The sequence below is a fragment of the Theropithecus gelada genome, chromosome 6 (assembly GCF_003255815.1).
Source record: "Theropithecus gelada isolate Dixy chromosome 6, Tgel_1.0, whole genome shotgun sequence".
Lineage (NCBI taxonomy): Eukaryota > Metazoa > Chordata > Mammalia > Primates > Cercopithecidae > Theropithecus > Theropithecus gelada.
In genome coordinates this window covers 164731071-164745025 of record NC_037673.1, presented here as the reverse complement: position 1 = coordinate 164745025, position 13955 = coordinate 164731071, and the positions used below count along the sequence as shown (strand labels likewise).

Here is a 13955-nt window from a genome sequence, read left to right as displayed (position 1 = left end):
TCTAGGCCTGCATTGTCCATTATGGTAGCCTCTAGTCACATCAGGCACTTGGCATTTGAGTGCCACATGTTGAAATGACGATATTTGGATATATTGGCTTAAATGAAATGTACAATTAAAATTAATTTCACGTTTATTTTTACCTTTTTAATGTGGCTAATAGAACATATATGAAATTATATATTACTCGTATTTTATTTCTATTGGACAGTGCTGCACTAGACTAATTCTCTGTTTGAGGGACTATCTGTGTCTCCAGCACAAAGCTTGGTATGTCATAAATGTTTCTTGTGACTGAATGAAAAAGAATTTGAAGTTAAAGCTGAGATACTTTTGGAAACATTTTGTAATTTTGACTTTGTTAATTTGTTTTGAATCAGGTTTAAAAATGAAGATATTTTGGTAATCTTTGCTTTCTTACAATAACTATGCTTTTTTTTGAGATGTCATTTTAACCTTAATTCTTTGAAAGGTATTACTTTACTCTTGCATAGATTTCTTTGTTAGGTTGTTTTGATCTTATCCCTATGTGTTTCTACTTTTTGGTCCTAATTTTATAAAAAATATCCAAGTTATAGATATATCTGTTAATATGTAAAATGTTGCTTGTTTTCAGCAGATTTGACTTTATTTTTCATTTTTCTGCAGTTTTGGGAATATGATTTATAAGGAGAAGCGAGAATCTGTTAGTAAAGAAGATCTGGCAAGAGCTACTTTAGTTACTATCACCAATAACATTGGTTCTGTGGCACGAATGTGTGCTGTTAATGAGGTAAAAAAAAACAAAACTGCAAAACTCAAATTATCAAAAATGTGAATTGGAGTCCTATATACACCTAGCAGGGCTTCTTCACTTTCCCTAAGGAGGCCTCTGGGATTGAGATGTAGCCCATTAAACACCAAGACTCATTAGGTATATATGTTATGTACCCAATTGCTATATTACCTTTAAAGAAAGTAGCAGATAATTCAAATTGAAATAGGAGAAATTTATTCAGAATTTTTTTTCAGAAAAACACAACCTAAATCCCTTGAGGATGTAAAAGAAAATCCTAAGCATAAGATATTTTGAGGTAACTATTTTATGAAAGCATTTTTTTTTAGTCTTACTGTTGCATTTGGAAGGCAGCTATGCTCACCACTATACCACCAGTGCTTAATGTTGCATTTGATTAGTGAAATTCTTGGAAGTTTTCTTACTGCCCTCGGCTTCTTTACAGTGCTGCCTTGTTGCATATGGATCAAGCAGCATTGTACAGGGCTATGAAGGCATTGAGACCTGTTCTTCGTGATATTTGAGTGGTGTTTATTGTTCCAAAAAAAATGTGAAAAGCATATACTGTTAGATTGACCATATAGTTGGGATTCTTTGTTTGGAAGAGAATATATATATTTAATTCTAGCTTCCTTATATAATAATAGATATATTTGCCCATTTAATTTTTATAAATATCAAATACTTTAAATGGATTGGGAAATATGCTTTTTGAAGGAACCCTTCATTTGTTCATTCATTCATTCATTTATTCATTGAGTAAATATTTATTGATTACCAGATGCCGGACATTGTTCTGGGTATTTGGAATATATTAACGAAGAAAACAAAGATCTGGCTTTGTGGAGCTTGCATTCATTCTAGTGACATATTAAGTAAATTTTTTAGTGTGTATTAGGTGATGAATGCTATTTTTAAAAAAGAGACCATCAAACAGGATAAAGAGGATTGGGAATAGGGCAGAGAGTGGTAGAGGACAAATTGCCAAGTAATTGAGTGGTTAAAGGAAAGCTTTCTTGAAAATGTGATTCTTAGGCAGAGATTTGAAGGAGGTGAGGGGGAAACTGTACACGTAGACATTTTGGGGAGAAAGCTTCCAGCAGAGAGAACAACTATGCAAATCCTCTGAATTATTCTATATTTAAATCCAGAACTTGATCTCATCAGTTTTTTAATAACTTAAGAAACTTAAGTGTTAGTTGGTTGATGGAGTTACTAGTAGGCCATGTTGGGAGCTGACAACAATTTGAAACCTTTATTCTTAGCCCTTTATGTCTAAATTTCCACTGACCAATTGAGTTAACAATGATTTAGGCCATGGTTTATAGTATCCCAACTTATGTACAAAGATTTCTACTCAAAAGTCAGTATATTGTGAGAGTCGAAATAAGTTTTCTGGTGATTCAAACACCAGTTCCCCTAAGATTTCCTAATAGAGATATCTAAGAAACCAAATTAGTGTGGAATCTTTGCAGAGAGAGAATGATTTGATTAATCAGGCAGGGGATGGAGAAAGAATGCTAGAATCCTAGAGGAATGCACGTGCCAGTGCCCCAGTCAGTATTACTCTCCAATTCTATAGAATCCACAGTTGCATGTCATTGTTCAACATGTATTGCAATATATGGGCCAAGTTTGCTACTTATTCTAAATGCATTTTATAGTACTTACCATGTTTTGATTTTTTTTTTAAATCACATCAATAATGTGCAATATATGGGCCAAATTTGCTACTTATCATAAATGCATTTCATAGTACTTACCATGTTTTGATTTTTTTTTTTTTTAAATCACATCAATAATATGTCTCCAAATGACTTTGTAAGGGGGCTATTTATTGTCCATTTTCAAAAACAAGTCTTACCTGAAATCATCTGCTAGGAGTCTTTCTAGAACCTTTTTTTAAAAGTAGACTTTATTTTTTAGATCAGTGTTAGTTTCACGTAAAATTAGGTGGAAAGCTCAGTGAGTTCCCATATACCACCTTCCATATATATACACACAGCCCTCCATCCTCAACATCCCACAGTAGAGTGATCATGTGTTACAGTCAATCACCCTGTGCACACATCATCATCACCCAAAGTCCATAGTTTAGGGTTCTCTCTTGGTATTATACGTTTTGTGGATTTTGGATGATGTGTGCAGAACTAATTTTTAAATACTCAGGATTATAGAGCTATATGCCAGGAATGTAGTAGGTATTATACTGATAAAGGGTAGTTGTTGTTTACATCTTTAAATAAATATTTTGAAACCTTTTATATTGTAAAATGTGTTAATTATTTTTACAAGTTTTTTCTTTGTTCTTTTGTTTTAGAAAATAAACAGAGTTGTCTTTGTTGGAAACTTTTTACGTGTCAATACCCTCTCAATGAAACTTCTGGCGTATGCACTGGATTATTGGTCAAAAGGTCAACTAAAAGCATTGTTTCTAGAACATGAGGTATGGTAGGAAAATGTTTTTTGTGAATTTTAATAGCATGTTTTTTAAGAGACAGGGTCTTGCTCTGTCACTTAGGCTTGAGTTCAGTGGCACGATGATGGCTTACTGCAGCCTCTTCCTCCTAGGCTCAGCAATCCTCCCACCTCAGCCTCCCAAGTAGCTGGGACCACAGGCATGCACCAGTATGCCCAGCTAATTTATTTTTATTAATATTTTTTGTAGAGACAGAATCTGTCTTTGTTGCCCAGGCTGGTCTGGAACTCCTGGCCTCAAGCAATCCTTTGGAGGTGTGAGCCACCGTGCCCAGCCTTAGGTAGAATATTGGTTCCTTCACTTCAGTTTCAGTTGTGGGGAAGAGAATTATAATAACCTGCTAAGCACCCCCAAATTTTTTAGTATTCATTTACTACATGCAGTTAAATTCTGATCTGAGCAATTATCAGTCCACATAATGTTTTGGATTAACTTAACTTGGATCATTTTGTGATCAAAGTCAAATGGCTGTATCATTACAAATTAGTAACACAGATTCAAATTATTCTGCTCTTAAAAGCTTCCCTGTCTCATTGTCACTGCTCACACAATACAAATCAGAATGGTGTGCCCTTGTGCAGTTCCACATGGCGTGCCGTGTGAGTGTCAGGCACAGCCAGAGGAAGTTAGTTTGTTTATTAAGTAAAGGGGAGAGGGTGCAGAATTGCTATTACAGTCCTGGAAGCTTTAGTGTCTAAAGGCCACACTTTTAGAATACATATTTCAGTGTGAGCCTATAGTCCCAGCTAAAGAGGCTGAGATGGGAGGACCACTTGAGCCCAGGAATTCAAGGCCAGCCTGTGCAAAATAGTGAGACCATGTCTCTAAAAATAATAATAATAAATAAAAATACATATTTCAAAGCTGTGTAGATATCAAGAATACAGATTCAGAAGATTTTTTTATAATAGCTAACAACGCAGAAATTGGTAGGTTTCCAAATATTGTTAAACAGATAGATTGTGCATCGTTGTGTGTTCTCAAGTGGTTAATATTATATGCTAATTTAAAAGCTGCACTACATAACAGTTATTTTTAAATTATACAGGGATACTTTGGAGCAGTTGGTGCACTTCTTGGGCTGCCAAATTTCAGCTAAAGCATCAGGTCTCTCTCTCTGCTAATAAATGTCGTCCAAGAGGAACTAAAACCAGAGGCATTATTACTGCATTGTTTGTCACTGGGAACCAAAGGATAGAAGAGTAGCATAAGCTGCTGAATGTTGCCATATTAAAGGAGAGAACTTGGTAACGTGAAGTATTTCTCATTGAAATGCTTTCCCTTTTGTATATAGCCAGTGTTAAATCCTTAAATGCAATACAGCCTCTGATTATTGAGCTTCCTCTTAAAAAGATTTTTAAATTTTATGTAGTCAACATTGCAGTACTGTATGCTCAAACACAAATCTTAAAGTCTTGGAAATGTTTAGCTTATGAAAATAATCGACTCTGAATATTTGTTACAAGTCTGTTTTATGTTTTGATTACTAGTGAGCAGAAAATAACATACCCTGTATCCAAAATTATTGAAATGGCAATCAAAGATGATCATTTTTATGTGATTTTAGAAATGTTAAGGCAATACTACTAATTATTGTAGGTTTTTTTTTTTTTTAACATATCACCCAAAGCATGTATGTGATCTTTCCCCATAAGTATCTTTTCTCAAATGCCATAATTAACTGAAATACTATTATTAAATTTTCATGAGAATTCTGAAATGAATCCTGGGAAATGCACATTTGGTGATGTTGCACTTTCTGTATTTTACAGGAATTAGTCAGTACACGTTGAAATGTTTAACATTTTAAGATTGGAAGCTTAATTACCGGGAGTCGGTCTAATGAAGTCCTGGGACTATTGTAATGGAATATGATTTGAGTTCACTGTGCTCTTTTTTGTTTGTTTGTTTTGATCATATGTACATTAGGAGCTTTTATTTTAAAACAACCACAGTAACATTAATAATAGAAAAATCATATGGAAATATTCACAATCTAGTCACTGAAAAATGGGAAAACCTCTACCATGCCTTATTATCACCCTTCGCCGTTTGAGGAGCCAGAAATAGAGGTGCAGTTAGAGAAAGGTCACCTTTTCCAACAAAACTCCATAGCCATGTGGATTTTTATCCAAAGGCTCAACCACCAGAGGGAATGGTGAGAACTGATAACTAAAATACTGTTACTGGCAAGGGTTTGAAATGTGTAAGAACCTAGGAGGGAAAGGAAGATTGAGCAACATAGGAAAAGGGGAAGAGAGGCTGTCACCAAGGTCCAACTCCATTTATAAAAATAGTGCAAAACCAGGAGTTGATTATAGAAGCGCCCATGATCCATGGCAGGAATAAATCCCTTCACCTCCTCTAACTCTATGAAAACTCTAGAGTTGGAGCAAGTCTTCCATTTGCTTCTTATCCCCTTAAAATAATGCCTTCCACTCCCCCAAAGCCCCCATCAAAGGAACCCCCGCAAGAGGCCACCATGCTCTGATCTCACTCTTTCCTATTCCCCTTGCCTGAATCTGGAGTGGGGTTGAGCCCTCTGCCCTCATCCTTAAGATTTAGGAAGTTCTTTCCCCAGCTGTCTAACTTGGAAAGGTAGATGAGTCTGAATTTTGAAGTTCTGAATGCAAATTCCACTCAGCAGACGCAGTGTTACTTATGTACATAGGAATAGTGGGATGAGTTTTAATAGATTCTATCCAAAAGGGTTTTTTTCCTCTTACTTCCTCTATGTGGGAAGATGTGTCTTGGGCAACTTTATCAGTATCAATGGAAAAATGATAGGCACTACAGTGAAATGGCAGGATGCCAATATGAGATCTTTCAGGAATAATAAGAAATACAGTTTGTTTGTATAAAATAAACTAGCTCAAATAAGAAAGTTTTTCAAGGACACTGATAGTGTTCATTTGTAAGAGGTAGTTCTAGAACCACACTGTCCAGTACAGCAGCTACTACCCATATGTAGCTGTTGAGCATTTGAAATGTGGTTAGTCTGAATTGAAATGTGCTCTTAAGTGTAAAATATACACTGGTTTTTGAAGACTAGGGACAATAAAAGGTTAAATATCTCCTAATTTTTTGTATTGATTACATGTTGAAATGTTAACATTGGAAATGTTGGGTTAAAGAAAAATATACAATTAAAATGAATCTTAGCTGGGCGTGGTGGCTCACACCTGTAATCCCAGCACTTTGAGAGGCCAAGATGGGTGGGTCACCTGAGGTCAGGAGTTCGAGACCAGCCCGGCCAGCATGGCAAAACCCTGTTTCTACTAAAAATACAAAAATTAGCCAGGTGTGGTGGTATACACCTGTAGTCCCAGCTACTCGGAAGGCTGAGGCAGAAGAATCGCTTGAACCCAGGAGGCGGAGGCTGCAGTGAGCTGAGATTGTGCCACTGCACTCCAGCCTGGGCAACAGAGTGAGATTCTTATCTCAAAAAAAAAAAAAAAAAAAAGAATCGTCTGTTTCCAGTTTTTTTTAATGTGCTTACTAGAAAAGATAAAATCACACATGGTTCACGTTTTATTTCTACTAAGACAGCACCGTTAAGAACATAGAGCTTTGAGGCATTGTGGTATTAGAACCAAATCTATTTACCACAGTAAGCTTACAGGGAGTTACTTGAGATCTTAATAAAAAATTATAATCTTTGTCAGCCTTCATTATGATTTTGTGTTCTTATTATTCCAGTAATTCTAGACTACATATGGGAAAAGCTAAGAGCCACAGTGGTGAGATGGTTGCTCACTTTACGTGCACTTTAGCAGGTAATTTCAGTTTGAAAGGACAAAATATATGAATCATAGTTCCACATTAACCAAAGTACAGTGATGAAATAACTTAGACTCTGACCATTCTATTTTTCCTTCAAGATTGCCCTAAATCTATAGATGCTAATACAGTATTTGCCACAGGTATAAAACTTGTAGTTACTATCATTCAATTAAGATTCTTACCTGTACAGATACACAAATCAGAAACTTTTAAAATAAATTGAACTAATGGAATTTTGGCTCAAATATTTAGTCACTACAATGGAATCATTAAAGCAAAGAATACGAAGTCATTGTAGGGTTTTAAAATGGCTACTGACTGACATGAATTCAAAGTTTCAGTCTAAATTCTAAAAACTTACCTTTACATGCTTTTCCTCCTAAATAACCACTCTTATAATTCATACATTCATGTCTTTAGGTGAAGAAAACTGAATTTTAAACACTTGAGGCTGGGTGCAGTGGCTCATGCCTATAATCAAATGTAAGAACTTGAGTGTAAAATTCGAAAGCTACATGGGGAAATGTCTTTATCATGCATCTCTGAGTCTACTGAAAACTCTGTTAAGTAAAACTGTGGTTTGTATTAAAAAAAAAAAAAAAAAAACCGTAGTGATACTTACCTTGTGTAATGTAAACAATTTTTTAAGCTCTTTAAACAAAGTACATCTAGATTCACTGGTAATGTATAGAAGTCAGTTTTATCCCCAAGTATCTCTGCTTCCTAAACCATTGATTAGCAAGAGACTCAAACAACTTCACTAAACTATTGGACCTCCAGTGTTAACTTGCCAACATAAAAATCTGAAAAACTTTGTAATCACTGTCAAAAATACAAAAGAGGGAATAAATTCCCAGGTAAAAGGATTTACAAATTTTGGAGCTATTATGCTTTTGTTTTACTAAACATTGATCCTTGTAGTAATTCTGCAGTATTGCCTCAGACTCCCATAAAGTTTCAAAACAGCTCATCTATTAGATTCCTGTAACATTTATTTGGGATAAACGTGGTTTTGTTGCTGTTATTCATAATAGAATAAAATATTTAGCTTTGATGGTTCAGATGTAATAAAAAGAAATAACTAAGTTTGGGTCTGAGATAAAGGTGGTAAGGCAAGAACGCAGAGATGCTGTAATGATGCGTGAGTTTTAGAGCATTACTGAGGACCTGAAAACTTGCTGCCAAGGACACTTTGAAGGTTTTGTTGACTGGAAGAAATGGCTCTGGAATCCCACTCCTAACTCTTTTCTTGAATATTTGAAAAGAATTAGATAAGGGCCATGGGGACCCAGGTCACCCCACCTCTTCTATTCAGTTTGGCTACAACATTGGAGTCATCAGTGCTCCTGAGACAATCATACAGGACTTTCTCAATTACACTTTGAAAGAGAGGTTAGAAGACTCTCCCTCTGAGGTGTTGCTCGTGCCCCCCTGGCCCTTGTCTGTGGCCATCTTCGCCAATGGTGATATGATTGACTCCTTTCTGTTGCACTCTTTGTCAACCACTTTGGCAGGTGCAATTCAATGCTTATCATCAGTTTGTTGGCTATCAGTGGTTGCCTTACGGGATTCTGCAACAAAGCTGAGTTGGTGACCATGGTGAAACCCCGTCTCTACTAAAAATAGAAAAAATTAGCCGGGCGCAGTGGCGGGCGCCTGTAGTCCCAGCTACTCGGGAGGCTGAGGCAGGAGAATGGCGTGAACCCAGGAGGCGGAGCTTGCAGTGAGCCGAGATTGCGCCACTGCACTCCAGCCTGGGCGACAGAGCAAGACTCCGTCTCAAAAAAAAAAAGAAATGCTGATCCTGGGGCCACTTGGTTACTGGCTTGTAATGTGGACTCTGCACAGGTTTTGTGCCCATGTACATTGGAGAGATCTCGCCTACTGCCTTTTGGGGTACCTTTAGTGCTCTCACCCAGCTGGGCATCATTGTTGGTATTCTGGAGATCCAGATCTTTGGTCTGGAGTTCATCTTGGGGTCTGAAGAGCTATGCCCAGTGATACTGGGCTTTACCATCCTTCCAGCTGTCCTATAAAGTGTAGCCCTTCCATTTTGCCCTGAAAGTCATAAGTGTTTGCTCATTAACAGAAAGCAAGAGTACTAATGAGATCCTTCGGCAATTGTAGGGGACTCAGGATGTGTCCCAGGACATCCAGGAGATAAGAGTGCTAGGATGGTACAAGAAAAGCAACACACTGGCGCTCTTTAGAATACCCAGCTACCAACAACCCACTGTCTTTTCCATCATGTTCAGCTCTCTCAGTAGCTCTCTGGAATCAATGTTGTCTTCTGTTTCTCAATGAGAATCTTCAAGGATTTGCAGGTGTTGAGAAGCCAATCTAGAGATTAGTGCAGGAGTGGTTAGTATCTTCTTGACTGTAGTCTCTGTTTCTGGTTGAAAGGGCAGGAAGGACTTTACATATGATAGGTCTTGGAGGGATGGCGTTTTGTTCTGTCCTCATGATTGTTTGTTATTAAAGGATGAGTATGGTGGGATGAGCTTTGTAGTGGGGCTGTCTTGGTCTTTGTGGCCTTCTCTGGAGTTGGACCAGGCCCCATTCTCTGGTATACTGTGGCCACACTCTTCAGTTTGCAATAGCAATGGCTGGTTGCTCCAACTGGACCTCCAATTTTCTAGTTGGATTGCTCTTCCTGAACAATTATTATCTAGTTTAAGTGTGTTGTTGCTTTAGGGTCATGGCATGCTTATGTATGTCTATTACCATCTGACCATGGTACTATGCCAAGTTCTCTTAGGAGACCTGAATCTTTCCAGTAGATCACATTTGAGATAGTATGAGTCCACTGGGCACAGTTCCCAACAGTCCAAACATACATACTTCACTGAAGCAGATCTAATGATTCCATTGACTTCATTTCTAAAATCGGACTTTGAGGGGCCAGTTTCTAAGGATTAAAAAGAAACTTTAATGCGTTGTAGACCTCTGTACCCAGAAAATCTTTGTAACTTTTGGGCTTAATTTTCCTTCTTAAAAAATCTGGTAACTTTTTCAAATGCAAGGAGCACTGTCAGTTTGCTGTGAGGCTAGGCAAAGAACACAAGATATAGAATCTCCCATCACCACCACCCTGCCCCTGCGAGAAGATTGCCTTTTAATTAGAGACTTTTAAAACTAGTGCTTTTTAAGTTCTACGCTCATCTTTTCCAAAGACTAAGTCTATTAGTAAACTTGCCATGTAATTTGACATGGCAGTTCCTTACTCAACTACCCTAAATAAGTTGGAAATTAGGTGGTATCTTAGTTTGGGTAAAGTCAGTGCTATTGCCTGTAATACACTTGGTAATTGAAAGCCCTTCAAGTGGTTCAGATTATTTGCCAAATATTAGACTCTAAAAACTTCTGAGATTTTTTTTTTTTATATACTTTGAGTGTACATGTGATTGCTATAATGTAAATACCAGTTCCTGAAAGATTGTTTCTGTAAGCAGAATGATGTAGCACAAAGTGAAAAGGTTTTCCTCTTATTCCAGCAGTATTCTTGCCTTCGAAGAGTAGTCCATTACATATTGCCTTGATTTTTAAGGTTGTGTTTTTGGGTGAAAAGCTTAACTGGATAGTAATTTGCATATGTTCTTTATAACCACTCTGTATATTATAAGCAAAATTTTTTCATATTTCATTGTATCTTTTTCTGTTGAGCACTTTATGCATTTTAGTCTATTGCATTTGAGAATGTAGTTTAGAAATTGTTTCACTTTTTAAAGCCATGTGAAAACTGATAGAGGATAATGAAAATGAGTGTACATTATTTTGAATTTAACTGTTTTGTGGTGTGTGTAAACAAAACATTAGAAATATATTGTCTTTTTGTAATAATACTCTGACCTCACTTAAAGTGATCTGCCATGAAGTATCAGTGATCAAGTTTATGTTTATTCTGATACCTAAGGAATTCAGCCAACTTTGTTTCAATCATCAGATAATCTCAGAAAATAATGTTTTACTTATATTACTGCCTCTTGTCAATATTTAAGAGAATAATTGTCTTCTGGTTTCTACTGAGCCTAGTAATAATCACTGAAGACCTAAAAAAGTGAGTAATTCTTTCCTTCTGTTAAGAGTATTTGGATAGCCCCTTCACGATAATGGTGGTGTGAAAATGAATCATCCCAGCTTTTCTGACATATCTAAATTTTGAATAATTAATTTCCACTTCCAAACAGTCCAAATGTTTTCTTAAAGCAGTCACTACTATTTGCATTAGTCCTGTATATCCAGTGAATGTGAGGTCATAATTTGGTATTGTATTAGAAGTAGTGTTGGTCACTGCTCTTGCCTCTTTGAACATTATTTGGTTTGTTATGATGGAAAATGAGTCAGTTTTCAGGGTCCTGAGAAAGTTGCTTCATTCATGGCCGTGTTTGGGATAACTAAATTAATTTTTTTTCAGGTATTTGGTATCATGTTTTGGAGTTAATATTTAGTGCTTATATAATTTTAAGTTATTACATAATTTTTATTGTTATATGTTTTATAGGTACTAGGTATTGGATTCTCACCAAACCAGTAGAATGGCGTTCTGTCTTAATATGTCATTGCCTGTAATGGCCAGGTAGATATACCTTAAAGTAATATGAAAGGTTTTATATGTAAATTAAAATGTTTGTACTTTTAAATCTGTAAAGGTGATCTGGAATTTTTACTATGTTAACTTCAGAATTATATGGGCATTATGACTTTTTCATTGTACAAAAAAAAACTATTCATAAATGTTGGAATACAGATGTTCCTTGACTTATGATAGGGTTATGTTCCAGTAGACCCATTGTAAATTGAAAATACTGTTAGTTGAAAATACATTTAATACGCCTAACCTACTGAATATCCCAGCTTAGCCTAGCCTACCTTAAATGTGTTCAGAACACTTAATGTTGGCCTGTAGCTGGGCAAAATCATCTAATACAAAACCTATTTTATAATGAAAGATTTAATATCTCAAATAAGAGTATTATACCACATATCGTTAGCCCAGGATAATATCAAAAGATGAAATTTGAAGTACAGTTTTTACTGAATATGTATTGCTTTTGCCCCATTATAAAGTTGAAAAACCATAAGTCAAACCATTGTTAAGTCGGACTGTTTGTGTTACATATATTTGGGATTTTTTAGTGACCCTTTTTAAAAAGCTGTTTCTTATTTCTGATCATTGTGAGTGGGGATAGATATGGGAAGAACCACGTCTCTACTAAAAATAAAAAAATACCCCGGCTTGTTGGCACACACCTGTAGTCCCAGCTACTCGGGAGGCTGAGGCAGGAGAATCACTTGAATCGGGAGGCAGAGGGCAGATCATGCCACTGTACTCCAGCCTGGGCAACAGAGTAAGACTCTGTCTCAAACATGAATGAATGAATGAATGAATGAACGAACAAACTATTAGCTGATACTGGGATTTCAGGTACCACAGTTCCTGCTGAAAGATATGTTTGGGGTAAATCAATTTTTTTCCTTGTAGAATTTCAGTGTTTTTGCTGCAACTGCCACTAATTTTGCGTTTAAAAGAACAAAAGAGGAATGTATTTTTCAAAGGAGTGAATGAGGTTAAAATCAAGATTTTGAATGGTATAAATATGCAACTAATTCAATTGTAGGATATTATTAAATTTTGTATTTCTAAACATCTTTCTTTCATACATCGCAGTGCTTACAGTTCCAATAGCTTTCCAAGAAAACATTTCCATGTTTGCATAATTTGTAAAGTATATATAAATAATGTAAAATAATTTGGGATTATCTCAACTTTATATTGTATGTCTGAATTTCATCGATGTCATACCTGGCTCAGTCAATAGTCGTCACAGGTATTAAGCCATTTTGGAATTTGCCACCTTTTTCTGTGGAACCTGTTTTAGTTTAGTTTACAGCATTTAGAAATAGAAGGTAACTTTATAGAAGTAACACCAATATCCTAGTCTGCTTGTCCCGAATACAATTAATAGTATTAGGATGTAAGTGATATTAAGATGGTTTTTATTATTTTTTTGTACACTGTACTTTTACTTTTTATTTAAACTACAGCTAAAAGCTGACTTTTTAACTAAAATTGAATGGCATTTATCTTAATGACCAGTTATTGACCAAATCGTACTCAGATGATGTTATTATGTCCCAGTCTAAGGAATCCTTTAATTTGGGGATTAATTTGACTTCCACATGCCATTTCAGTGTAAATTGCCTTATTCTGTCTATTCCATTATTCTTGTCAAGTCTAAGCTTTATCATGTCTGAATTCTTTTAACACTGAATCTGTGATGTAAAAATGTATGATGTGCTACAAATTTTATTCATAATAAACTAAGTTATAGCCTGTTGTAATCTGTAAAACATTTCTTGTAAATTACCTAATTTATTTTTTCATTCATGTACAGTTTCTTATGTAAATTTGAAAAATGTTTGCCATGGCACATTCTGTAAACATTCCCGTATTCTTTTCCTTAATGCTTATTTGCATGAAGGTAACTTGGGTTTTGCTTGTTTGTGTTGGATAACCATTAAGCCAACTTCAGTATCTCTGCCTTTTTTCTTGTAGTTTAACCGTTTCTAATTTTGTTCATATTCTAAATAGATGTTAGAATCATACTTTTTATTTTCTACTTAATAAATTAAGTTGTTTACTATGTGTCCCTTTATTATTTACCTTACATATTCCCACATTTTCACTTCGATTAAATGCACGGTTGTGGTTAATTCCGTGAGAGCAAGAACTTTGTAAAGTCTTGTTCACGTCTAGATTCCCAGTGGCACAGAGAAGGCATTGATGAAATTTAAGACTTGCATTTATTAACATGTGAAAACTTTCTCCCGCCGAGACCATGTTATCGTGCATCAGAAAGGAATGTTGTTGGCTTTTTGGTTTTGGGTTGGTTGGTTTGTTTGTTTTTTGAGATAGTC

The 13955-nt window shown here is 35.8% G+C and overlaps 1 protein-coding gene and 1 pseudogene across 2 annotated transcripts in view; both read left to right on the top strand.

Annotated features, from left to right (window-relative positions):
• PANK3 (pantothenate kinase 3) overlaps positions 1-13681 on the top strand; it is a 34182-nt gene extending 20501 nt beyond the window's left edge. The window contains exons 5-9 of the mRNA XM_025387996.1: positions 649-772; positions 3096-3221; positions 4303-6274; positions 6307-8636; positions 8831-13681. Of these exons, the coding sequence (XP_025243781.1) occupies positions 649-772; positions 3096-3221; positions 4303-4353 (301 nt within the window). The 3' untranslated portion in view covers positions 4354-6274; positions 6307-8636; positions 8831-13681. The remainder of the gene's footprint in view (positions 1-648; positions 773-3095; positions 3222-4302; positions 6275-6306; positions 8637-8830) is intronic.
• Positions 8843-13681, top strand: LOC112627105 (annotated as a pseudogene). Its single transcript, XR_003120017.1, has one exon. The product of XR_003120017.1 is annotated as a solute carrier family 2, facilitated glucose transporter member 3 pseudogene (transcript).
• Positions 13682-13955: the final 274 nt, after the last annotated feature.